This window comes from Phascolarctos cinereus, unplaced genomic scaffold (genome assembly GCF_003287225.1).
Source record: "Phascolarctos cinereus isolate Bilbo 61053 unplaced genomic scaffold, phaCin_HiC Scaffold_4;HRSCAF=312, whole genome shotgun sequence".
NCBI classification, from domain to species: Eukaryota; Metazoa; Chordata; class Mammalia; order Diprotodontia; family Phascolarctidae; genus Phascolarctos; species Phascolarctos cinereus.
The window spans coordinates 21,668,186-21,692,959 of NW_027555847.1; the positions used below are offsets into that span (position 1 = coordinate 21,668,186).

Below are 24,774 nucleotides of genomic sequence, written 5' to 3' on the forward strand. Positions count from 1 at the left end.
CTCTCCCACCATCCACACTGCTGTAGAGGGCAACCCCTTCCTCCCAGTCCCTCAGGTTTGAAACCTAGGAGTCATCCAGATTCCCCACTAGCTGGATTTTTCCAGCTTTTACCACCACCCTTGGGAAACCCCAGCTAGCTCTTATCCACCATCTTCCTCTTGGTTGGCGTGCCTGCCAACAAGTCAGCTCTTGATCTTCCACTGCCATAGCTCTTAGCTCTTTTTGGCTGTCATGGGTCGCCCCCACTCCCCACTCCTCACACATACACACACACACACACACACACACACAAACTTTTCATTGTAAAGAGGAAACTGAGGCCCAGAGAATGTAACTGACTTACCTATGGAGCTAGAGCTTGGATTTGGACTCAGGACCTCTGAAGAGGCTTAACACCACATTGGTATGCCATAAACAACATGACAGTATACAGTTCTCTTGCTTCAGAGGATTCATTATTCCCACCAGTCCAGGAGAATTGCCTAAAAGACTAAAAGCTTGACTTACTCAGAGTCAGATAGTCAGTATGTGTCCACGGCAGGACTTGGACCCGGTTCTTTAGGGACTTTGAGGCCAGAGAGAGAGAGAGTACTCAGCAAATCTAGGTGCTGTGCTGTGTGATGACCAACGCTCTCTGCATTGCACCACACTGCCTTGGCACACAGTAGGTGCCTAGTAAAGGTTTTGGCTTAAGTTTCTGCATGTTAGCCCCAACAAACCTGTGATGAGTCACCTTAGATCTGCCCCGCCCTCCACCATTGACTCTGCCAAAGTTGAGTTGTAGATATTTAATGATGATCTCTCTCTCTCTCTCTCTCTCTCTTCTCTCTCTCCTCTCTCTCTTCTCTCTCTCTCTCTCTCTCACTCTCTCTTTCTCTCCCTCTCTCTCACTCTCTCTCTCACTCACTCTCTCTCTCTCTCTCCTCTCTCTCTCTCTCTCTCTCTCTCTCTCTCTCTCTCTCTTTCTCTCTCTCTCTTTCTCTCTGTGCCTTCCCACAGAGGGGCTGGAGGAGCTAGTGAAACAAAAGGGCTTCGTGAATGGCGTTTATGCTTTTGAGTACTATCCAGGAACTCCTGGGAAATATGTCGTGGTGATCACATGGGGCGGACACAGCATTCCAAAGAGGTGAGTCTAAGCCCAGGCAGCTCTTCTGCCCAACTTTCTGGCCCTCCCCCTCAAGTCTGGGACCCAGGTCAGAGCCACCAACTAATCTTTTTCCCGGATTCAAGGAAAGCAAAGAGTTGCTTTGTTGAAAATCTTTGGAGAGCAGCAGCAGACATTTGGCCCAGAGTCAGACGAAGCAAAAAGCTGCTGGTGGTTTCAATTTCCTGCTTTCAATCAGTGTGAGCGGCTTTGGGCCTGTGGGAGGGAGAGCAGCCAGAAGGACGGCTACGTGTCTACAAGGAGATGCGTTCATTTTTTCATGACTGATGACTCTGTTCTTGGTAAACCTTAAAGCACCGTATAAATGTCAGCTGCTATCATTACGATTTGTTGGAGCAGTTTGGTGGAATTAGTCCTTGGGAGTTTTGATATCTCCTTAGGGACCTGAAGAAACAAAGGAAGCCAGTGTGGGACTTTTTCTTGTGGGGTTTTCCTGGTACCCCTCCATAAAAATTGCATGATCTCACAGCAATAACAGATCATTTGAGAGGTAAGGCACAGAAGCAGGCTTTGAACCCTGAATCAGAAGATAGAACAGGTTACAGTAGATGGGAAGCTGACCTTGGAATTAGGAAGACCCAAGGGTCACCTCCTGGCTCTGTGACTGTTGACCAGTCTCTATGCCCCAGGCAACTCCTTAAGACTGGAGCCTTACCTATGAGTTGCTACTCTGTGTTGCTAGAGGGGGTTTCCTCTCCTGGGAGTTTCCTACACTGATGAAATCACAGTGGAACTGGGGTTGAGGCAAGGAAATAACTGGCTAATTTATATTAGCCTTATATAAATCAGTCAGTAAACATTGATTTAATGCCTACAATGTGCTAGGTACTGTGCTAAGTGATAGAGACAAAAGACAGGTCCTGCCCTCAAGAATTTACAATCTAAAGGGAGAGATGGAAAGCAAACAATGATGTTCATGGAGGAAAATGAGGAAATTGTAAGAGAGAGAAGACTCTATATTGAGGGGCATTGGGAAAGGCTTCCTATGGAGTAGGGGAGTTAAAGGAAGGCAAGGAAGTCAGTAATCCGAGAGGAGGGGGAGCGTTCCAGGATTGGGGAGGAGGGGCAGCCAGAAAAATGCCCAGAGCCAGAGGTGGAGGGGCCTGTTCAAGGAATAGCAAATGGCAAGCTTGCTGGTGTTGCAGGATCGGGGGACGGGGTGGGGTGTGTGTGTGAGCTATAGGAAGGCTGGAAAGGGAGGAGGGAGAAGGTGAAGAAGGGCTTTGAATGCCAAACACTGCTTCTTTTATTTGATCTGGGAGGTGATAGGGAGTGCTTGGAGTTTAATGAGTAGGGGAATGGTGCTATCAGACCAGAGTGAATTAGGGTGGGGAGGGTCTTCAGGTAGGCAGAACTTCTCTTCCCCCCCCCCCCCAGCAGCAGGCTATTGTAAGAGTCCAGGTATAGGGTGATGAGGGCCTCTACTAAAGTGGTGGCAGTGTTAGAGGAGAGAAGGGGGCATCTTAGAGAGACATTGCAGATAGGCCTTAACACCATATTGAATGGGGTGGGGAGGTGGTTAGAGATAGTGAGGAATCTGGATGACTCCTAGGTTTCAAGCCTGAGGGACTGGGAGGAAGGGGTTGCCCTCTACAGCAGTGTGGATGATGGGAGAGGAAAGAAGGTTTAGGGGGAAAGATAATGAGTTCTTTTTTCGATGTGTTGAGCTTAAGATGTCTACTGGACATCCAGTTGGAGATATGTGAAAGGTAGTTGGAGATGCTAGATTGAAGGTCAGCAGGTGCAGCATAGAGAGATTTGAGAATCACTAGCATAAAGAGGGTTATTAAATCCATGGGAGCTGATGAGATCACCAGGTGAAGAGGGCCCAGGACAGAGCCCTGTGGGATTCCTAAGGTGATCTGGTGGAGGATCCAGTAAAAGAGATGGAGCAGGAGCAGACAGAGAGGTGGGGGGAGAACTGGGAGAGTCTTTCTTGCGGCATATTTGAGCCCTTGCACTTCTTCCAGATTTTAGGCAAGTCCTATTGCCTGGATTTTCCTGAAAGTGTCATCACGTAATTGGCAGAAGCTTTGTAATTGTGCTGCCTTACATTTGTGTGATGCCTTATAGCTGAGACTGCACATTCATTGTGCTGTCCTATTTGTCTCGTTGGGTTTTGATGAGCTGGATTTTTCCAGCTTTTACCACCACCCTTGGGAAACCCCAGCTAGCTCTTATCCACCATCTTCCTATTGGTTGGCATGCCAACAAATCAGCTCTTCATTTTCCACTACCATAGATCTTAGCCTTTTTGTCTGTCATGGGTCCCCGCCCCTGCCACCCCCCCCCCCACACACAATTTTGGCACTATGGCAAAAGACTGTGGAATCTTTCTTAGACCAATATTTTTAAATGCATAAAATAAAACACATAGGATTATCGAGGAAACCAATTAGATTGAAATACACTTACCAAAATACTTTTTTAAAACAAGTTGCAGACTCTAGACCTTTTGTACAAAATGCACAATAGTGTAGGGGATGCTAAGAGGGTAAAGCTCTTCACTTCAGCAGGGCAGGAGGACCTGAGTAAGTACGGGCTGAAGCTCTCAAGTTCATGGGAGGGAGAGCTTGAGGAGAAAGTATTTTCAAGATTGTTGCCATCCCCATGTAATGGTGGGAGGACTTCATTTGTAGAAGACATAGGGGCAACCCAGCTGAACTCTCTCAACGTTCCCCTCTGAACAACTTTAAAATAATACCTCAAATCACATTTTGGAGCAGCAGAGTCAGCAAGAGGTCAGGGGGAGTCATTTTTCTGGCCCAGGAAAGCTTAGAAGGTCAGTGGGAGAAGTCTGTGACATGGCTGGAGGCCTCTCTGGATCCCACACACATGGCGGTTGCGACAGAGGCAGTAGCAGCAACTTCAGCTCTCAGTCCAGCAGTGATAAGGGTGGGTCAGACGACTGCTCAGAAAGACTACAGGGGACGCTTCGCTGGAACCTGGTGCAGCTGGCACAACTTGGCAGCTCTGTTGGTTTATACACAGTTCTGGGGCACAGTTCCAGGGTGGTGAAGAGTGCTTGTGGTCAGTCACAAGGAAGCAGGGGTCCTGGTCATGAGTACTAGCACTTGTGGCCTTCCTGGGTAAAGACCAGAGCACAGATTAGAAGAGCAGTGATCGTGCCTCTCCCAGGATCACGCCATCTTGGGAGCACCAAAAACTTGGAGACCCCCACCCCCAGAACTAGCTCAGAAAACAGCAACATGAAAAAAGCCTAGAGGTTGGGACAGTGCCTCCCCACCCCCAGGTGAGCAGAGTCTAACTTTAACATAAAGTTCCAAGTCAATAAATAGGCTGGAAAATTACCGAAAAACGAAAAAAGAATTTGACTATAAAAAGCTAGTGTGGTGGCAGGAAAGACCAAGACAGAAACTCAGAGGACAAAGGTGTGAAAACAGCTATAAGCAAAGCTTCAAAGAAAAATGCTAATTGGACCCACACCCTACAAGAATTCCTACGAGAGTTAAACGGATAAGAGTGGTAGAAGAAAAATTAGGAAAAGAAATGAGAGTAATACAAGAAAATTATGAAAGGAGAATTCACAATTTGGTAAGAAGAGGCAACAAAAATACTGAAGAAAATAATACCTTAAAAAACCATAATTGGCCTAATGGTAAATGGGACATAAAAATTCACGGAAGAGACTCCTTAAAAAGCAGAATTGATCAAATGAAAAAAGAGGTACAAAAGCTCACTGAAGAAGATAATTCCCTAAAAACTAGAATTGGGCAAGTAGAAGCTAATGACTTCATGAAACTTCAAGAAACAATGAAACAACGTTAAAAGAATGAAAAAAAAATTGAAGAAAATGTGAAATATCTCATCGAAAAAACAACTAATTTGGAAAATAGATTGAGAAGAGATCATTTAAGAATGCCTGAAAGCCACGATCAAAGAAGAAGCCTAGACATCATATTTCAAGAAATTTATCAAGGAAAACTGCCTCTGTGTCTTAGATCCAGAGAATAAAATGGAAACTGAAAGAATCCACCAATCAGTCACCTCCTGGAAGAGATCCCAAAGTGAAAACTCCCAGGAATATTAGAGCCAAATTCCAGAACTTCCAGGTCAAAGAGAAAATACTTCAAGCAGCCAGAAAGAAACAATTCAGATATCATGGAACCAAAATCAGAATCACAGAAGATTTAGTGGCTTCCATGTTAAAGGAGTGGAGGGCATGAAATAGGGTATTTTGGCAGGCAAAGGAGCTAGGAGTATAATCAAGAATGGTGATCCACTGGGAGAGACTTGACTATGCTGATCAATACAATGATGTAAAACAATTCCGAAGGACCCACGATGAAAAAATGCTATCCACTTCTGGAGAGAGAACTGATGAACTCTGGGTGCAGTTTGAAATATACTCTTCTGACTTTATTTTTCTTGAATGCTTTGCATCATTTCATAGGTGTAATTGATATTGTATTGATTGCCTTTTCGGTGGGTGGGGAAGGGAGTGGGAAGGAGTTTGAGAATTTTAGAACTCAAAATTTAAAAAGAATGCCAAAAATGAATAATAAATTTTAAGAAATTAATTTGCAGTTATTAGGATGTCTCCTTCTTTCCTAATGCAAGCAAACCTGTGTTTCCTTCTAGTCCCTTTGAAGTCCAAGTGGGTCCCGAGGCAGGTGTCCAGAAAGTCAGAGCATGGGGGCCTGGTCTTCATGGAGGCATTGCTGGGAGGTCAGCAGACTTTGTGGTGGAGTCCATTGGCTCTGAAGTGGGATCACTGGGTAAGCTTGTAATTAAATGGTCTGTCCTGTGAATACTACCGATAACTCCTTGGGTGGTTCTTGTCTTGATTCTATAGCTCCTCCTTCTTTAAGTAGAACCTTTGGGTAGTGTTGTAGAGTGGGAAGATGGGCTCTTGATTCAGAGGATCTGAAACCTACCTCTGGTACTTCTTAACTGTATGAGTTTGATCACGTCACTTCAGGTCTCCCTCTGGTTGCTCATATGTAAAATGGGTTCATTAAATGGCCTCGGAGATCCCTTCCAGTCTAGATCTGCCTCAGTTTCCTCATCTGTAAAGTAGCCTTGACTGAGGCTCCCTCCAGTTGTAGGTGTGTGAATGGAGACTGTTGACTTTGCTGTGATTAACACATACATGAGGCTTTAAATTTCTTCAGACCCTCCCACCCACTGTACAAGCTGTTTGCTTTATACCTCTTGTGACCATCCGATGTAAATAACTCACGTCCTTGAAATGGAATCTCTGTAGTCCCACTTGAAGCTGTATTAAATGAGTTTACGTGTAGGACTTTTAAAAACCTGTAATGGACCACGGCCTCTTGGAAAAGTCACCATGCTTGGTGCCAGCAATAGAGGCCACGTAACTGTTGGCTCTGGTCCCCTGCATGTTTTTCCCCACATGGCCTCAAATCCAATGTGCCTTTTGTCACCTCTTAGGATTCGCTATCGAAGGCCCATCCCAGGCAAAGATCGAATATGATGACCAGAACGACGGGTCCTGCGATGTGAAATATTGGCCCAAGGAGCCTGGGGAATACGCCGTCCATATCATGTGTGATGACGAGGACATCAAAGACAGTCCTTACATGGCCTACATACAGCCAGCCTCTGGAGACTTCAACCCAGACTTGGTGAGAAAATGCTTGCTTCCCTAGAGCCTCCCCCTTCTTTCCCAACTTATTTATCAATGAGTATAAATCAAGATTGCACGGAATATTGAAGGAAGTCCCAGGATAGTCTTCTCAGCTGCTAGTGTGCCCTCTGGCCTCTCAGAAGATGTCTGTGTGTTTCATGACCTTGTATTGTATATGTGCATGTGTCTCCCTGGACCAAATAGAAACTTCTGAGAGTGGGCCCGTTTTGTCTCTGGCTCTGTATCGCCAGCACGAGGCATGCAGTAGGTGCTCGATGAATGCCGGTTGATTGATGGATTCCTGGAGGCAACATAGTGCTCTGGAGTCAGAGGCCCAGAATTCCCATCTTGCCTCTGATGCTTACTATTCGTGGATTCGTCGGCAAATCTCTGAGCCTCACTTTCCTCGACTGTAAAATGATGGGGTGTAGGGGGAGGCTAGATCACCTCTGAAGTCCTTCCCAGCTCAGAATCTCTGCTTCATTTTAGGTGCTTAATAGATGCTGGCTGAGCGATTGAGGTGGCATAGGACAGGGGAGTGAGATTTGTCCCTGGAGTTAAGAGGAGCTGAGCTAACATCTTGCTGCTCGTGCTAACTCAGTTTTTGCTCATTTGTAAAATGAGGGGGGTTGGACTTCCTGACTTCGGAGGTCCTTCCCATCTCCCATCTTCAGTCTGTCATGCATCCACTGAAGACTTTGTGCAAGCAGCATTGAGTCTTTCAGCTGGGATACAACAGATTTTCAGATTTTCTGGCCTGAGACCTTGGCCAATTCCTTTGTCTTTAGGAGACCCACAACACTTATGTGTATGTGAGAAGTGGTGTTCCTAATGGATAGAAGGCTGGGTTTGAGCCTTGCCTCTGAAGTATACTAGCTTTGTGACCCCAGGCAAGTCACTGTAATCTTTCCTTGTCCCCAGGCAGCTGTCTAAGGCCAAGTTACAAAAGAGTTGTCCATCTGCATTTGTGAAGGGAATTTCCACACCAGGAATTATCTCTATGGATGAAACCACTTGTATGGACCAAAAAGCAGAACTAGAAAGTTTTCATCCTCTGTTCCTACTGACCTCCCAGCTTCAAGTCCCAACTAAAATCCCATCTTTTACAGGAAGCCTGCCCCATTCCTTCTTAATTTTAGCACCTTCCCTCTGTTAATTATTTACTGTTTATCCTGTGTGTATAGCTTGCTTGCTGTATACCTGTTTGCGTGTTGTCTCTTCCATTAGATTGTAAGCTCCTTGAGGGCAGGGACTGTCCTTTGCCCCTTTTTATATCCCCATTGCCTGGCACATAGTAGGCACTCAATGAATGTTTATTGATTATCTTCCTAACTCCCTTTCTCTTTTCTACTAATCAATCAACCAGAATTTTTGGTTTTATTTTAATCTTTTTTTTCAATGAACAGAAATCTGTTTTCTATCCTTACCACCTCCCCCCATTGGACTGGACGTGGGGTCAGAATAAGTAAAACAGAAACCTTGAAACAAATACATAGGATCAGGCAAAGCCGATACCTGCGTTGGCCATGTCCCCAAATATATCTCATTCCACGCCTCATTCCATTGCCTGTCTGGCAGAAGGTGGCACCATGTTTCATCATGAGTACTCTGGAGGCATGGAGTCAGCTGTTGCTTTGGTCAGGGTTCTTAAATCTTACCAGGTCAACAGGCATTTATAAACAGTGCCTACTATGTGTCAGGCACTAGGTTGGGCATTGAGGATATAAAGACTGTTAATTCTCTCAAGAGAGCTTAGAATTTAACCAGGGGGAGACATATATAAGTGTACACCTGTACAACCACATACCCACGTATTTGTGTATTCACAATTTGGGTAACAAGTCATTTGGTGGTGATGGTGAGGGGGGGCCCTAGTAGCAGCTGGAGAAGCCAGGAAAGGTTGATGTATAGAAGGTGGCATTGTAGATGGAAAACACATGTAGCTTGACTACCATGTGGTCCCCTACTTCTTAAACTTAAGAGCGCTGAAGGGATTGCTAGTGGAAAAAAGTTTAAGAAGCCCTGGGTGATCTATGGAACAGGTTGACGAAACTGTGAAAGAGGAAGGCTGACAGGAAATGAGCCACTTTCCTGGACAGGCTGGACTCAAGCCAGGCTTGTGCCTACCATCTCAGTCAAGCAACTGGGGGCTTCATTCTCTCTCCTTCCTCCTTGATCCCCTTCCGCTTAGACTTCCCATCCCCCCGCCCCCCAACTGCCAACCTTGTAGAATGTTCTCTGAGCTTTGGGTTCTGACTCTTAAAGCAGTAATGGTGACACTGAGATGGAAGGTCACTCGTCCCAGTTACCTGTGACCAGCACCCTTTTGTCACTTTTGATTAGGCTTCAGCCTATGGGTTGGTTTTCTACCCATTTTAGGTAGAGAGGTGTCTTTCTCTGCCCAGTGAAGTCCAGTTGCCTTCCCTTCATTCAACAGGTACACTGGTACAGGGGAAATCTCTAGTGTTAGAATCTCATCCTCATAATCAGTCCACCATCAAACATTTATTAAGCACTTCCTGTGTGCCAGTCATGTGCTGGGAACATCATATTTCTTTCCAATTGTGGAGTGGATTGCTTTTTATTTTTTCTTAAGAGAAGCTTCCTCATTCTTCCCTGCCTTCTATTTGGATTTAACTTGACTTGTCTCTTTTTCCTGGATGTCACAGGAGAATAATCATCATCTCCTCTTCCTCCCAGGTTCAAGCCTATGGTCCAGGATTAGAGAAGACTGGTTGTATTGTCAACAACTTGGCAGAATTTACTGTTGATCCTAAGGATGCTGGGAAGGCACCCTTGAAGATCTATGCTCAGGTAAGTTCATGTAGGTCCAGTAGCTGGGTGTCTTTGCTGTCTAGGGATAGGAGACACTTCATAAAAGCCAGGTGACCAAATAAAGGTACTTTCGGTCTGATGACACTAGGCAGATTGTTTTCTGAACCACAGCACTAACATGGCTAGAGATGAAAGGTGGTAATGCATTCTCCCGGCTGGCGCTCTCTGCTCAGGGACTGCCTCTCATAGCTGACATGTAGCAGATGGGCCTGTTTACTTCTTCAAGACTAGCTCGTCCCATGGATCCCCAGGAATTTTCCAGCAAAACAAAATTAGGTTTGGGGAGGAAAGAAGATAATGGAAAGTGGGAGTGGAAATTGGAACCAAATAGTTGTAACTTGAGAAAGAAACAGAGGAAGCTGTCAACCTTCTACCCTCTTGTAATGAGCCCAAGACGTAAGAGCAGGAATTGCGGACAGGAGCCAGTAAGTCGTGTTATCTTTCCATTTGGCTTTTAAAAGATTTTGAGGCAATTTCATGAATCACCTCTTTTCAAAGTAGTCTACTTACTCTCTTTTTCTTAATAAGAGGGTGGCTTGTGCTTTCTTGCTAAGGTCTTGATAATTGTTTTCAGGATGGAGAAGGCAATCCCATTGAGATACAGATGAAGAGCAAGATGGATGGGACCTACGCTTGTTGCTACACACCGCTGAAGCCAATCAAACATACAATTTCCGTCGTGTGGGGAGGGGTGAATGTCCCCAAAAGTCCATATAGGGTGGGTAACTGAACACGGCCTTTAGGATTGGGCAAGTTGTGGTCTGGGACAGATTTGCATGGGTCAGAAAATAGATGATTAAGCAGATACCCACCAGTAGGGACCCTTGGTTATGACGATTTAATAATGAACTGGAGTGTGTTGCAGTAGGTTTTGAATGACAAGGAAGACCTGCACTGTTGATTTCAGTGGCCTCATGATTTCTCACAATTTGAACACGGTCTCTAGGTTGGTGTTGGTCAAGGGAGCCACCCTCAGAAGGTCAAAGTGTTTGGTCCGGGTGTGGAGAGAAGTGGTCTAAAAGCCAATGAGCCCACTCACTTCACCGTAGACTGCACAGAGGCAGGGGAAGGTAAGAGCGCTTGATCAAAGACGTTGGCTATTATCACCCTTCGATAATTGCCCGTATTGCTGAGTGTTGACCAAGTGTTGACTCTATTGATATAAATCGCCTCTGAAGGAAAGCTAACTTGAAACTGAAAGCTGAACCAAAGGAAAATCATTGTTCTTATTATTATGTGTCTGCTCATTAATGTTGTAGCCAAGTAAACAAAAAATCTGTACAGCTCCAAGCTTCCATTTTGCACTCTTACATGTTTGGGAGCTGAAATTCCCACGGATTTACTGGGAACCTTAAGGAAGATATGATTGACATGAGACTCTTTATAATATGCTCTTCTTCTAATGGGCATTAATCCAATGACTTGTTTCAGGTGATGTCAGTGTTGGCATTAAATGTGATGCTGGAGTTCTGAGTGTCGATGAGGAAGATGTGGACTTTGACATCATTCACAATGCCAATGATACATTTACAGTGAAATATGCACCCCCTGCTCCCGGCAGATACACCATCAAAGTTCTCTTTGCCTCCAAGGTTTGTCAGTGGGTCCAGAAGAGCTCCAGGGGAAGGCAGGGAGGTGGTTACCAGTTGCTTCACTTGGCACTCAACACGAGGGGCGTGGCTTGATTGGACAGGTGCTGACAAAGCAACCCATCCCTTCCTGGTTTGGCAGCCCCAGGGGCTGAGCAGGGCCTGCTCCCAGTCCCGTGTCCTTTTCCTCTTCCCACCCCATCTTCCTTAGCTTCTGGTTTGTTTGACAGTATAACACTACTTTCTCATTTTATCAGAACTAGCCACAAAACTTATTTTCCATATGAATAGGTCACCCCAGGATCTGATGGAATATTCATTCTGTTTTCCATCTTTAAAGCCCAGTGCTTAGCTGATGAGAAGGTCCCTACGGGGTCCAAGCATCCTCCCCCGGGGTATGGTCCAGTGGGTTTAAAACGCCCTTTCAGAAAGAGAGGCGCTTTTGTTTCCCAATAACCAGCTGTAAGGGGGGTCGTTTTTGAAGTCTGTTTAGAGGGGGCAGTATGAATAAAAGGGATGAACGTGAAGAGGCAGCAAAAAATGATGGCTCACAAGGCCAAGAGTCTCTGGGGAAGAATGGACATGGGTGGTAACTATTCTGGGTTCAGTGTGGCTAAATTATCCTGGGCCTGGACTGGCTCTCTCTAGCCTGCCTGCAGAGAACTCTTTTGGGGGGAAATGGTGCCCTTGCAACTTCCTGCTGGTGGTAGCTTCTCCTCCCCTTCAGAGGTCTCAAACCTCTGCCCTGGGGGTAGTTTTTATCCTTTCGCTCCCATTTCTTCCTTCCTTCCTCCACGCTTTTTGGGTTAAATAGGAAGCATTCGTGGTCTGCCCGGGGTTTCACTCAGCAGCATCTCTTGGAACCTCTTCTTCCAAGCACAGGCCACTTGTAACCTGGAATCTTTTTGAGGATGTGATTCTTTCAAGCTCTTCCTCTGATGGAGATGAGCAACTCATTCAGAGTTGCTTGTCCAGTTACAAATTGTCCTTAACTAAAAATAGATGGGCACTGATGATTCATTCACATGGTTGAATTGAATAAAATATTCACTAAAATGACGAAAAGCTTCATGCAAAGAAAAAACTGACTATGTGGAGAGATAGGCCCTGTTCATTTATTATTATTGGTCAGGGGAGGGGGAATTTAGCGTGATCTGACCCTGTGATTTCACTGGTATGTGGAGTTCCAGTTGAAGAAACTCCCTTCCAGTGCAGAGGGGCATCTGCTCTGCAAGGTATGGCCTTAAGGGCTTGCCTGGGGCACCAAGAAGTTTTTGTGACTTGCCGGGGATCAGAAAACCAATGTATGTTAGGGGGACCCTGAATCTAGTTCTTCCTGACTTTGGGATCTCTGTCCACCAGGAAGACTCTTAACTCAGAATCAGAATGTTTAAACTGGAAGAATCGTGATTATCATGGCCTCCAACTCTGCTCCTCCTCCCTTTCATTTTCTTCAACAGATGAGGAAACTGAGGCCTAGAAAAGTCAAATGCCCTCCCCCCGTTAGTGATAATTGGCACCTTTTAGATTGGCTAATAAGAAGGACAGTATGGTGTAGTGAGCGTCAGAGTCAGGAAAATCCAAAGGTTCAAATCCCACTTCTGAAGCATCCTGACCGTGTGACCTTCACTGGACTTCTCTCTCTCTCTCTTTCTTTTTTTTTTTTTGCTAGGCAATGGGGTTAAGTGACTTGCTCGGGGTCACACAGCTTGTGAAGTGTTAAGTGTCTGAAGTCACATTTGAACTCAGGTCCTCCTGACTTCCAGGGGTGGTGTTCTATCCGCTGTGCCACCTAGCTGCCCCCCTCACTGGATTTCTCAATACCCCCAGCCCACTTTCTGAGACTGTAAGGTGCAGGATGCATGTTAATCTGCATTGGCAGAGGGGGTTTCCTCACTTGGAATTCCAGAGAGGAGAGAGAGAGAGAGAGAGAGAGAGAGAGAGAGAGAGAGAGAGAGAGAGAGAGAGAGAGAAGAGAGAGAGAGAGAGAGAGAAGAGAGAGAGAGAGAGAGAGGAGAGAGAGAGAGACAGAGAGAGAGAGAGAGAGAGAGAGAGAGAGAGAGAGAGAGAGAGAGAGAGAGAGAGAGAGAGGAGAGAGAGAGAGGATACAGATACAAATATGGCACACCACCGCAGCAGCTTTGGCAGCCCCTACACCACTGTGTCCCAGGGCCTCCTGATGTGGAGGTGCTTGTGGGTACCTGGTGATCAGGCAACGAGACCGTCTGGGATACTCGGAAGTGTCAGGGTCTGACTTGAACAGAGGGAAGGTTGGATCCATCTGGTATCGATCTGGGAGGGTTTCTCTGTCGAAAACCTGTTTGTGTTTCAGGAAATCCCTGCCAGTCCTTTCCGTGTCAGAGTTGATCCTTCGCATGATGCCAGCAAAGTCAGAGCAGAGGGCCCCGGGCTCAGTAAGGCAGGTAGGTGACCCTCCCACAAGTAGCTTCGGCAGTGCATTGGGAGATGAAAATTGGCATGCTGATTTAATTGAAAAAAAAAAGGCGTGGGTGATGGCTTATCTCTACGAAAAGTAGATCTTGTATCAAGAATGTTGATTTAGAAATAGGAAGCACTTATATCATGGCATCTTTCCAGATGGAGAAAAAAGAAATAGACTCAGTCTAGAAGAGCCGAGACCACGGAGCCCCGTAGCTCTTAGCTAGACCTGTTACACCAGTTCCTCGGGAGAGTGCATTGCCCATCTTCTGACTTCAAAGTGTTTCTTTCTAGGGGTGGAAAATGGAAAACCAACTCACTTCACCGTCTTCACCAAGGGGGCGGGGAAAGCGCCGCTAGATGTTCAGTTCATTGGCTCCCAGGCTGGGGCTGCTGTCCGGGATCTGGATATCATCGACAACTATGACTATTCCCACACCGTGAAATACACACCGGTCCAACAGGTGGGCGTCTTTCTCCTCTGGCTATGGCGATAGGGCCAGCCCCTTGCCTAAAGGCCATTTCTGTTTTTAAACATGAATGGCTCTAGTGGGTCCCTGGGCAATGTTGGGAAGCATCTGACCTTTAACAGACTGTAAAGTTTTCTTGCTTTGTTCCAGCTGTCTGGGAAATCTTGACAACTGCCCTCACAGCTCACAGTGAGGAGGCCTTTGATTGAAATAGTCCAGACCCGAGGGAGAACAAACTAGTGAGGCTTACCTTGTTTTGGAGTTTTTTGTTTTGTTTTTGCTTTTTTCTGTTTGGAGAAGATACCCAGTCCCAGACTGGGGAGCATTTGTCTGGCCTGGGTTGGTGTGTTGCCTCATTGTGTGTGATGCTGTTTTTGTTTTCATTTGGACCTCGGGGAACCTGCCTCTTGAGCTCAGATCTCAAGTCATTGATTCGGTGAGAGCCACTGTGGTGGTGTTTTGTATCCAGGCAGGCATTGAAATAGCCTGGGCACTGACCCTCACAGACGGGGTGCCAACCAATTTCACATGCAGAGTCTGAGTTTCCCTGAAACAGGCTAATTTGAGGGAGGACCCAAAGGAATGTTTAATTCTTTCAGATGCTAAAAACAGTTTCCAGCCCAGCCTTCTGTCTGGCAGCGAAATGTCACTGGGCATCAAGGCCCGAGTAATTGGCCTGATGAGGGCAGATCTGAGATGACCAAGAATGAGGCAGATACCTGCCTATTGGAATGTACCCTTAAGGTCAGTTGGTCTGGGTGCTGAGAACCTACAAGTGGGAGCCACTTCTAGGTATCTTATAAATCCAGAAGCAAAAGAGACTTCAGACACCATCTAGTTCCCCTCCTGGCTTTACCGAGGAGGATTGACTTGCAGAAGATCCTACATGTGAGTTTATAAGATCATTAGCACTGAGCTGGAAGGGCCCTCACAGGCACCCCTGTTCAGCCCTCTGATTTTACAGAAAAGGAAAAAGGGGCCCAGGGAGGTGAAATCTTTGCCCCCAGCTGCCCATGGAGGTAGTGTCAGACCTGGAGTTTGAACGTGAGCCCTGTGTAGAACTCCTCCCACTGAACCACCCTGTCTTCTGTTTATAAAAGCTTTGGGACAGCTTATAGGCCCCTGAAGGGGACCTATTGCTCTTTGCTGCTTCTGAACGGCCACTCACTTGGTGCATGGCTGCGGAGTTGAGGTGTAGCATAACTGTTGGAGAGCATAACTGATGGAGAAGAATCTTCTCCCATCTTCTGGGCTCATCTGGCTGACTTCCATCTTCTTAGGAAGGAATCCGAGGCTCCGATGCATGATGGACTTGTGAAACATCACCTGGAAATGGCTTTCCTGAACGATCTGGGTGATGAGCTCTGAAAATTTCCCTGCTGTGAGAGGAATGGGACTCTCTGCTAGACTGGGCTGTGTGCTTGATTATTCTGGCAGGGCTAGGCGGGTTGTGCTAAGACACATTATAGAATAATCCATGTCCTTTTAACTCCTTTGTTTGGGTGAAGCTAGATTTGTCTTTCTGGGACCTTCTTTTGGGCATGGCCATGACCTAAAGCCAGGGTTCTTAGCTGAGGTTTGTGAACTTAAAAAAAACAACTATTTTGAGTACTGTATTTCAACATAATTGGCTTCCTTGAAGTCCTGTGTACTTTATTTTGTACATTGAAAAACGTAGCTCCTAGAGGGGATCCGTAGGCTTCCCCAGTGAGCGCCTTCCCCAGTGAGCGCCCTCCCCAGTGAGCGCCAAGCGCTCCACGGCCCATGAAGGGTTAAGAAGCCCTGCTCTGGAGGCTGCTCCCAGCAAGCCCTGCTTCTCACAACCCGTTGTGGGCTTCCTGGGTTGGTATGTGACTAGTTGGGAGGGCGTCACACCCACTGGCACACCTTTCAGGGCCGTCTTTGAGGACATAACACAGCCTCCCTCTCCAGAAATGTGGCTGCTCCAGCAGCTATGTGGCTGTGGGTGTGTCTTGGCTACGGGTGAATGCTCTCCCCAGAAGGCAGAGAATGTGCTTGCTGCTGTGCCAGCAGGCTGTCCTCGGGCGCTTCCCGTGCCCCTTCTCCAGGAGCAGGAGGGAAGACGGCTCGCCATGGTCTGTTTGCCAGCGCTGGCTCAGGAGCCGGATGGCCCTCGGCTCTCCACCCCGGCGCGTTTGGAAGGCTGCAAAGCCACTGGCAGGCATTCTCTCACCGGCCATTTTCATTAGCCTGATGACGGAGGGGTCCTCCGATGATCCCAGGACCTCCTGAAGGGGAATTTTGGTTGTCTGTTCCAATCCATTGTTTCTTCTCTGGTCTCCTTAGTTTATAGTGTGAGGCAGGTAGACTGGGCGAGGCCTGCTTGGCCCACAGTGGCCACCGCGGAGGCCTCTGGTTTGGAAGGGCTCTGTCCCAGAAGGCTCGGGGCATGCTGGCTACCGTACTGACCAGCTTGCCTGGGTCATTGCTGTGTGCTTTCTGCTGTGGTCACCTCTGGCTAGAGCCCCCTAGAGTTCTTAGGATATAGCTCTTCCTCTTGCCTGCTAAATATCTCCGTCCTCCAAAGCCAGTGAACAAGCCAGAAAGAGGGAAATGAGGGCTGCTTTGTTTGTCTGGTCCTTTAGGATTACCTAAGAAGTCCCTCGGTCTGACCTCTGGCTGCTGTCTTTGACTCAGCATAAGAAACTGTGGTCTTACAGAGTATTAGCAAGAGCTTGGGAGACTTGGGTGGGGGGAGGGGGGATAAGAAAATTCTCATCACCCCAAATAATTCCTGCTTTAGAGACACCTTTGTCCAGTAGGCTAGTGATGGCTGTTTTTTACACACACACACACACACACACACACACACACACGTATGTATATATAGATATGATTTAAACACTAGGGGAAAAGCTTATCCATTTCTGGGCTATCTTTAGCACAATCAATTCAAATTCAAAGTTCAGGCAAAAAAGATTCAAGTTTTCTTCCCCACCCTCAAATAGCCCTTTGCAATTTTATTTAAGGCAAAGTTAGTTCTTTATATTTGATGTCATTGGCATTGAAAGAATTGGCAAATCCCTGCAAAGCAGGAATGTCGAGCCTTGCTGGTGGCAAATATAAGGAGGCAAGATTTGCTGGGGATCTAGGAATCTGAGCTAGCGGGAACCCCACAGGACACTTAGTCCAGCCTGCTCCTGAAGAGGAAAGCAGGGGCAGCATGTAATGTGCACACACACATCTACATATACTCCCTTCTCTAATACCTAAATGTGTACTAATGCATACACACACGCATCTCTACAAACCTATGTAATGCAACCATACCTACATCTCTACATGCATACATATACGTACAACCACCATCTCTACATGCATACACATATACAGTAATGCATCCTTGCACACATACCTCTCTACATACAACATGCAGGCAGACATGGAACTACACACACATTTCTACATATATATACCTCTACATGCATGCATGTGTCCATGCACGTATGAACACATGCACAAACACACGTGCCTACATATATGTGTACACACATAAGCTCACATAGCAGTGTTCCAGTGCTCCAGTTTAGTGACCTGGTCACACAAGGAAGGAGAGCGAGGTCTTCCGGACCTTTTTCCGTTCGCTCTTTCCCGTGCCTTCCTTCCCTCTGTGTTCACTAGCCATTCCTCTCTTGAGTGACCTATTCTGGAGTTTTGCCAATGACCATCCGTACTTTATTTGCATATGCTTCCCATTCTTTCCTTGAGAGTCAGCGCATTTGCCCTCCTTTTGTCTTCTTTTCCACCGCATCCTTGAGCATATCCACCAGTTCTTTCAGGAACAGGAGGAAGAGGTATCCCTGGGCTGGCTTCATCTCTTTTGTTGTGCCGTCATTTCAATCCTGTCCTACTCGCCGTGACTCCGCTTGGGGTTTTCTTGGCAGAGATACTGCAGTGGTTCGCCATGTCTTTCTCCAGCTCATTTTACAAATGAAAAAACTGAGACAAACCGTGAAGTGACTTGTTTAGGGTCACACAGCTAGTAAGTGCCTGAGGCTAGATTTGAACTCAGGAAGATGAGTCTTCCTGACTGCATGCCCTGTGCCCTATACACTGTGCCACCTATCTGTGCCAAGGCTTCATCTAATGCCTCCCTTAAAATAGTTATTTGCTGATCTGGGGACCCAGTTTTCTATTTGCCATTTTTGTTCTGTTATTTTCAGTGCGAAAGTCCTTCTCTTTGGCAGAGGAGAAGGAAAACCAAAATCAGTAGCTCTACCCAATTTGTTGACAGTTACCCAACCTACAGAGAACCTGTCCTCTCTTTGGTCCACCACTTCTCCTCCTTATAGAGTTGAACACCATTTCCAGCTACAGCTCATTTTGGAGTCACTGCACCCCTGGAATTATTCTTAACAGACTGTTCCACCCGATTGTATTTTCCCTTTGTCTGTTGCCTTTCCTCTTCGTAAGCATCTTTTACAATTCTTTCTTTTTTTTAAAAAAAATCTTTCCTTCCTTCCTTCCTTCCTTCCTTGCAATTGGGGTTAAGTGACTTGCCCAGGGTCACACAGCTAGTACGTGTCAAGTGTTTGGTCTGAGGCCGTATTTGAACTTGGGTCCTCCTGACTGCAGGGCTGGTGCTCTATCCACTGCGCCACCTAGCTGTCCCTACAATTCTTTCTGGCTTGGTGAGTTCCCTGTGCGTCCACATCAGGCTTTTCAGACAGTGACTAACTGTTTCTCCTGTGTCCTCAAAGTTTCATTCTTGATGGCTTGCCATTCCTCTTGTGCTGATTTTCCCTACACAATTTTAGTCTGCATCCTCCAGATCTGTCCATTGAGCTCTTTGAAATCTGTTCTCCCCAGGTCTGGCGTGCATGGTGGGCTCTTCCTAGCTTTCCTCTCCTTTCTCCTACAGTCTGCGAAGGAAGGTTCCCAACAGTGTCACCCTAGCAATGGCTTCTGTTTTAGTGAGCGAGATTCGGGCACAGAATAGACTTTCTCTTTGTTGGTTTCTCCACCTTTTGGAGAATGAATTAAGGCAGATCAGTAAGTTATTAACTCCTTGGCTTCTAACAAAGAGAGAGAAGCTGAGCAGCTGTCTGGACAGCGGAAGGACCCTATCACTACTGTATCCTGCTTCTCTGCTCTGAATTCCAAAGGAATTCATCTGTTTCATACTCCTTCTGTCCCAGTGGTCTGTAGTGTATTCTGATGACAAAATGGCTTCTCTTTCGGCCTCCACTGATCTTTCACCGAGACGTTTCTTGCCGTGCCTCTGCTTTCCCCCGCACGAGGATGCTCCCCTGTTCTTTTTGCCCATCCGGTTTCTTCTAAATGGGCATGTCCGTCCTAAGCCACATTCCAGTCCTGGATCTTGTCCCACCAAGTGTCAATGATACCCTGAGGTCAAAGTCACCTCTTTGTGTTAGGCCTAATTCAGCTTGCTTGTACCTTTGTGTGCAGATGTTCAGAGCCACAGTTCTTCCTACTGGCATCTTTCTTGGGTTTTGTTTGCGTGACTGTTATATCTCATCTTCTTACTTTGTAGCTACTCTCTCCTATTTCTCAATGCCATGAACATAATATATGTAGGGAGTTTTTACCCTTTCCCTTCCTTTGTGGTTTCTAAAGCTCCTTTGAATACACATGTAACCTCTGACCTTTGATAGGCACACTTCCTCAGGAGCCTTTTATTTCTGTCCAGAAATCCAAATGCCATTTTCAGGTAGGAAGTGAAGGATATAGTTGTTTTTTCTAATTAATTTAAATTAAATTAAATTTTATTATTGGCTGTTGGGAAAGGGGCTGGATAATTTTTGTCCTTGGTTATCATGGGAGAAGACAAGACTGAGATCCTTTTGTTAGTTGGAATACCTAATGGTGAATAGACAAGCAGTCTAACCTTTGGTAAAGTCCTGTACCTTCAGGTGAGCTGAAGCATTCAGGAAACTTTGGGAGCTCTGGGACTTATGGAAAACAAGGAAATAGGAAGTGCTGGGAAACTCAGCTAACTGTAGTTATAACGAGGGCTCTTGTAACATACCTCCTGGCAATATCAAGAAATGGCAGATGAGGTGGCTGGGTGGGGCAGTAGACAGAGCACCACCAGCCCTGAAGTCAGGAGGACCTGAGTTCAAGTCTGGCCTCACACACTTAACTAGCTGTGTGACCCTGGGCAGGTCACTTCACCTTATTTGCCTCCAAAATTAAATAAAAAGAAGTAGCAGGATCCTGCAGCTGAGTGATTTGGAGTTGCAAGTCTTGTGTTCAGATCCCAGCTCTGCCCGTTGCTAGCTGTGTCCTCCCAGTCACACCGCGCCTTCTCCCTGAGCCTCAGTGCCCTTATCTCTAATTGACTTCTAAGATCTCTTCTGCTTTGGGATTTCATCCTGAGAACTTTCTAATTTCGTGGTTTGCACAAAGTTTTGGAAAGCCTGACTTAGAAGTATGTTGTATCAAGAAATGTTCATTTTGCTTGTGGTCACTCAGAAGGGGAACTTGGATTATTTTAAATTGCTACTGTTCTGAGGCTTAATCAGTAAGGCCTGAGCCCGCCTGAGGACTGTCAGATTATAAGGGAAATGTTTAGCGCTTTCCCACTTTCCCCCATTCCTTTCTTGTCAGCAGATTTTGTTCAGGTTACCCCCCCCCACTCTCTCTCTCTCTCTCTCACACACACACACACACACACACACACCCCACGGGCACGCGTGTGCCTTTGGAAGGTAGCCTAGCTGGACCTTCTGCTGGGGGCAGTGGACTTTCCTTCAGGCATCAGACCATATGGTGGGGTGGGAGCGATGGGCAGTAAAACCAGCCAGGGATGGAGAAGCAAATAGTGGGGTCAGCTGATGCGGGGCTGGTGCTGGGGAAGACAGAGGGCCTGCTCAGCTCAGACCCTGTGGAGTCTTCCTCCAGGGCTCCTAATGGCCTGCTTCTCCTGGAGAAGCAGCTCAGGTGCTACATGTGGTCATGTCATGGTGGCTCAGGGCAACCTCTACACATTCCCTCTTCCCGGCCAACAGCAGCGCGAGCTAAACTCTGCTCCCATTGGAATGAGGCAGCTGCTGTATCTTTACCTTTGCCCCTTCTGGTTTGTGTGTTCTGCTTTATTCCCTCTGCCACCTCCTCGGAAGCCAGAGAAGGTGTGACCAGGCTGCAGGCCATCTGGTAGCTCGTGCTTTTGGGAGAAACAGAAAGCGCCAGGCTTCCATGATGTCTCCATGGGCTGATGTCCAAGAGGTTTTCTGAACGGCGCTGTTTTTGTTTGTTTCAGGGCAGCACACAAGTCCTGGTGACCTATGGTGGAGACCCGATTCCCAAAAGCCCTTTTGTGGTAGAGGTTGCTGCCCCTTTGGATTTGAGCAAGATAAAGCTGAATGGGCTGGAGAACCGTAAGTGTGCCCGCATGGGCAAGGGGGCGGTCGGGAAGCAGCGCCCCGATTCATCTGAAGATCACGATTAGAGTAGCTGACACTTAGAGAGTGGCTTTGGGGTGCAGTCTGCTTTTGTGTACATTGGAGCCTCACAGCCACCCTGGGACAAAGTACTTGGTGTCCCCATTTTATAGGTGAGAAAACTGAGGCCTAGAGAAGTGGAGCTGGGGGGGCTGGGCTGGGATTTGATCCCAGATCTCTTGGGATTCCCAGCTAGAGCTTTATATGCTGTTTCATGCTGGCTGCCTCCCTCTGAACCTCCTAGCTACCAAACTCATATTGTTTGGTTCAATAGAAGTCGCTCTCTCTCCCTTCCCCCTCCCTCTTCCAAACGTCCCTATTTCTGTAGGGGGTGGGGGTCCCATCCTCACCCTTGGCCAGGTCCGAGGCTATAGGACCCTTTCTCATGTGTCCCTTGCCCTTGTTCCGATGGTCACTTTCCAAGTCCTATTGATTCTCCTTCTATAGCACCTCTCCCTCCCCCTCCCACTGCCCTGGTCTGGGCCCTCATCCCCTGGTGCCACTGTGATTGCAGTGGCCTCCCAAGTGGAGGCCTGAGGGTTTTCTCTTTTCTAATTCAACTTCATTTTAGCTGCCAAAATAGTCTTCTTGGGGGCAACTAGGTGGCGCAGTGGATAGAGCACCAGCCCTGAAGTCAGGAGGACCTGAGTTCAAATGCAGCCTCAGACCAAACACTTGACATTTACTAGCTGTGTGACCCTGGGCAAGTCACTTAACCCCAATTGCCTAAAAGCAAAAAGAAAAGAAAAGAAAGGAAAAGAAAACAAAATAGTCTTAAGGCGTAGGTCTGACCATGTCACCGTGCTAAGTGACCTTCACGGTAACACCCTGTTAAAGCCTCTGGAATGAAATGTAACCTGCTAAGCTGAGGGGAGTCAGAAAGACTTGAGTTCAAATTCAGTCTCAGATACTTTGTGACTGTGTGACCCTGGGCAAGTCACTTAACCTCTCTCTGCCTCTGTTTGCTCACCTGGAAATTGAGGGTCTGGGGTCTAATGGCGTCAAAGCTTCCCCCAGCTCTAAGTCTAAGATCCTATTCTCCTCTGCTTATCCGATGCTCATTGATTGAAGGAACTAATCTCCCCTCAGTTCAGTGAAGAAGGAGGAAGCCCAAGGTGGGCGTCTGGTCCTCCGCTCCCTCACCCTGCCTACCGTTCTCCTTCCCCACACTGCACCGTAGCTCCTGGAGAGCCCCTTCATCATGGCTCCTTACATGTTACCCTGGGCCTGGGTTCAAGGCTGCCTCTGGCACCCAACTCTCACTGTGTGACCTGGCATGTCATAGGCGCGTAATAAATGCGTGCTGTATTAAATTGGATGAAAGACCCATTTAGGCACACCTTCCACACTGGAAAGGACGCAGAGCAGGGCAGCTGTGGCCCTGTAGAAAGAGCCAGGCTAGAGTCAAGGTTTGCCCCAGCCCTGGGTGCATGGCCTTGGTTCAACACAATGCTTAACCTCTGCATGCTTGAGGCAGCTCTCAGGGATGTGGCTTTTTAGCTTCAGGGCCGCAAAATTGTTTTTAAAAGTATTTTGACCACTGTATTTCAGTGGAATTGTTTCCTTTGTGATTCCACAGCTCTTATGTATTTTATAACCTGATTCTCAGAAAAGGAGTCTGTGGGTTTCCCCGGACTTCCACAGTGCCCCAGGACACAAAGATATTTAAGAACTCTTTCTCAAAGACTACAAGCCCCCAAGTAGGTGCTGACCTGCCTTGGGGAGGGCAGTGTCCTCACTGGAAATGCCCTGTGCCATTGAAATCTCAGGTCCTGTTGTGAAACATGACCAGTGAAGCTTAGATCATCAAGCTCGCTGGCCTCCAAGAACTTTCCAGAACTCGAGGGAAGAGGAGGTCACAGTAGACACTCAGTTACTTTTCTCCCCCTCACGTTCTGCCCAATGCGCAGAGATGACACTCCGAGGACATTTAAGCCCAGTCATGGCATGTGCCGTTCTTGACCAGCGGCAGAGCTGCTGCTGGTCACTCCAGGCCTCGGTCCAGCTGTGATGGGTGCCAGCGAGTAAGAGGCCCCCTTCCTCTGATGCACCTGACCTCCCTGGTGACTGCTCCTCCAGAAGCAGGCAGCACGCTCAGTAGAAAGCTGCGTTTTGACCAGACGGGCAGCGATGTGGCTGTGAAATATGTGCTGGGGTTGGCGATGCGGGCAACTTTTCCCCCTGCACTGGGCGGGTGCCCAGTCACCTCACTACTTCCCTTTGTTGAAAGCACTTTGCCCGTTTGACAAAAATAGCACCAAAGTTATCTGGCCAAATGACAAGTCTCTTAGTAAAGCCATTAGGCCTCCCAGGCATCCATTTGTTTCCCAGAATTGGCTTTGCTCAGTGCCCCACTTATAAATCCCCTTTCTCTTCTAGGCTTAGCCCTTTTCTGCTGTTGGCTGTATGTGTCATTGACCCGAGGGAGATGGAAGGCTCATTGGACACAGGGTGGACTTTGGGGTCAGACCTAGGTTCAGGGCCTGCATCTGACACAGTCCCCTAGCCGTGTGACTAGTGATTTGTTATAACCTCTCAGGGCCCTGGGCCCTCGAGATCTGATTCACCAAGTGTTTATTGAGCAGTTGCTGCGATGTTCTAGGCACTGTGCTAGCCACTTGGGTGACAGAGAAAAATGAAATGGTCATGGAGTTTACATTTTACTGAAGGGAAAACAAAACGTGCATCATTAAGGAAAGAGTAGAGAGTCCATTCAGGAGCGCAGGATGCTGACCGCTCTGGGCATTAGGAGACACCTTCTCTTAAGAGATGGCACCTGAGGTAGGGATCCCTGCAAGATGCCGGACAGATGGGAGAGCATTCTGTTCATGAGATACAAGATGTGGATGGATGTGGCATTCCTGGTGTGGTTACAGGCTACGGCAGTCAGTTGTTCTGCTGATCTCCACTGGGATGGATGGGGTCATCGGGGAGTTTTTGAGCTGGGCATTCCATATATAGTTATAAAGTTCTGGGTCTAGATCCCTTCCCTCCTATGCCCTATGGGCATAGGTCCCCACCAAATAGGGTTAAGGATACGACCCGGCTGGAGTTTCTTCCAAGATTTCTCCCTTGTCTGGTCCTAACAACATTCTTTTGGAGAAAGCCTGGTGTGGTGGAGTTAGAGGGAGCTGGCCTCGAACCCAGGAGGACCTGGCTCTGACACATGCATACTGTGACTTGGGTGGGCCACCAGCCTTCTGTAAGTTGCACAGAAGGAGCCATGCCAAGGATTTTTCT

The 24,774-nt window shown here is 47.3% G+C and overlaps 1 protein-coding gene across 6 annotated transcripts in view; it reads left to right on the top strand.

Annotated features, from left to right (window-relative positions):
- Positions 1-24,774, top strand: part of FLNB (filamin B) — a 155,881-nt gene that overhangs the window by 79,710 nt on the left and 51,397 nt on the right. For all 6 annotated transcript variants that reach the window (XM_020968927.2, XM_020968928.2, XM_020968929.2 and 3 more), the window contains exons 10-19: positions 1,001-1,127; positions 5,769-5,905; positions 6,582-6,775; positions 9,478-9,591; positions 10,187-10,330; positions 10,559-10,682; positions 11,044-11,204; positions 13,534-13,624; positions 13,935-14,104; positions 21,354-21,471. In XM_020968927.2, coding sequence (XP_020824586.1) covers positions 1,001-1,127; positions 5,769-5,905; positions 6,582-6,775; positions 9,478-9,591; positions 10,187-10,330; positions 10,559-10,682; positions 11,044-11,204; positions 13,534-13,624; positions 13,935-14,104; positions 21,354-21,471 — 1,380 coding nt within the window. The remainder of the gene's footprint in view (positions 1-1,000; positions 1,128-5,768; positions 5,906-6,581; positions 6,776-9,477; positions 9,592-10,186; positions 10,331-10,558; positions 10,683-11,043; positions 11,205-13,533; positions 13,625-13,934; positions 14,105-21,353; positions 21,472-24,774) is intronic.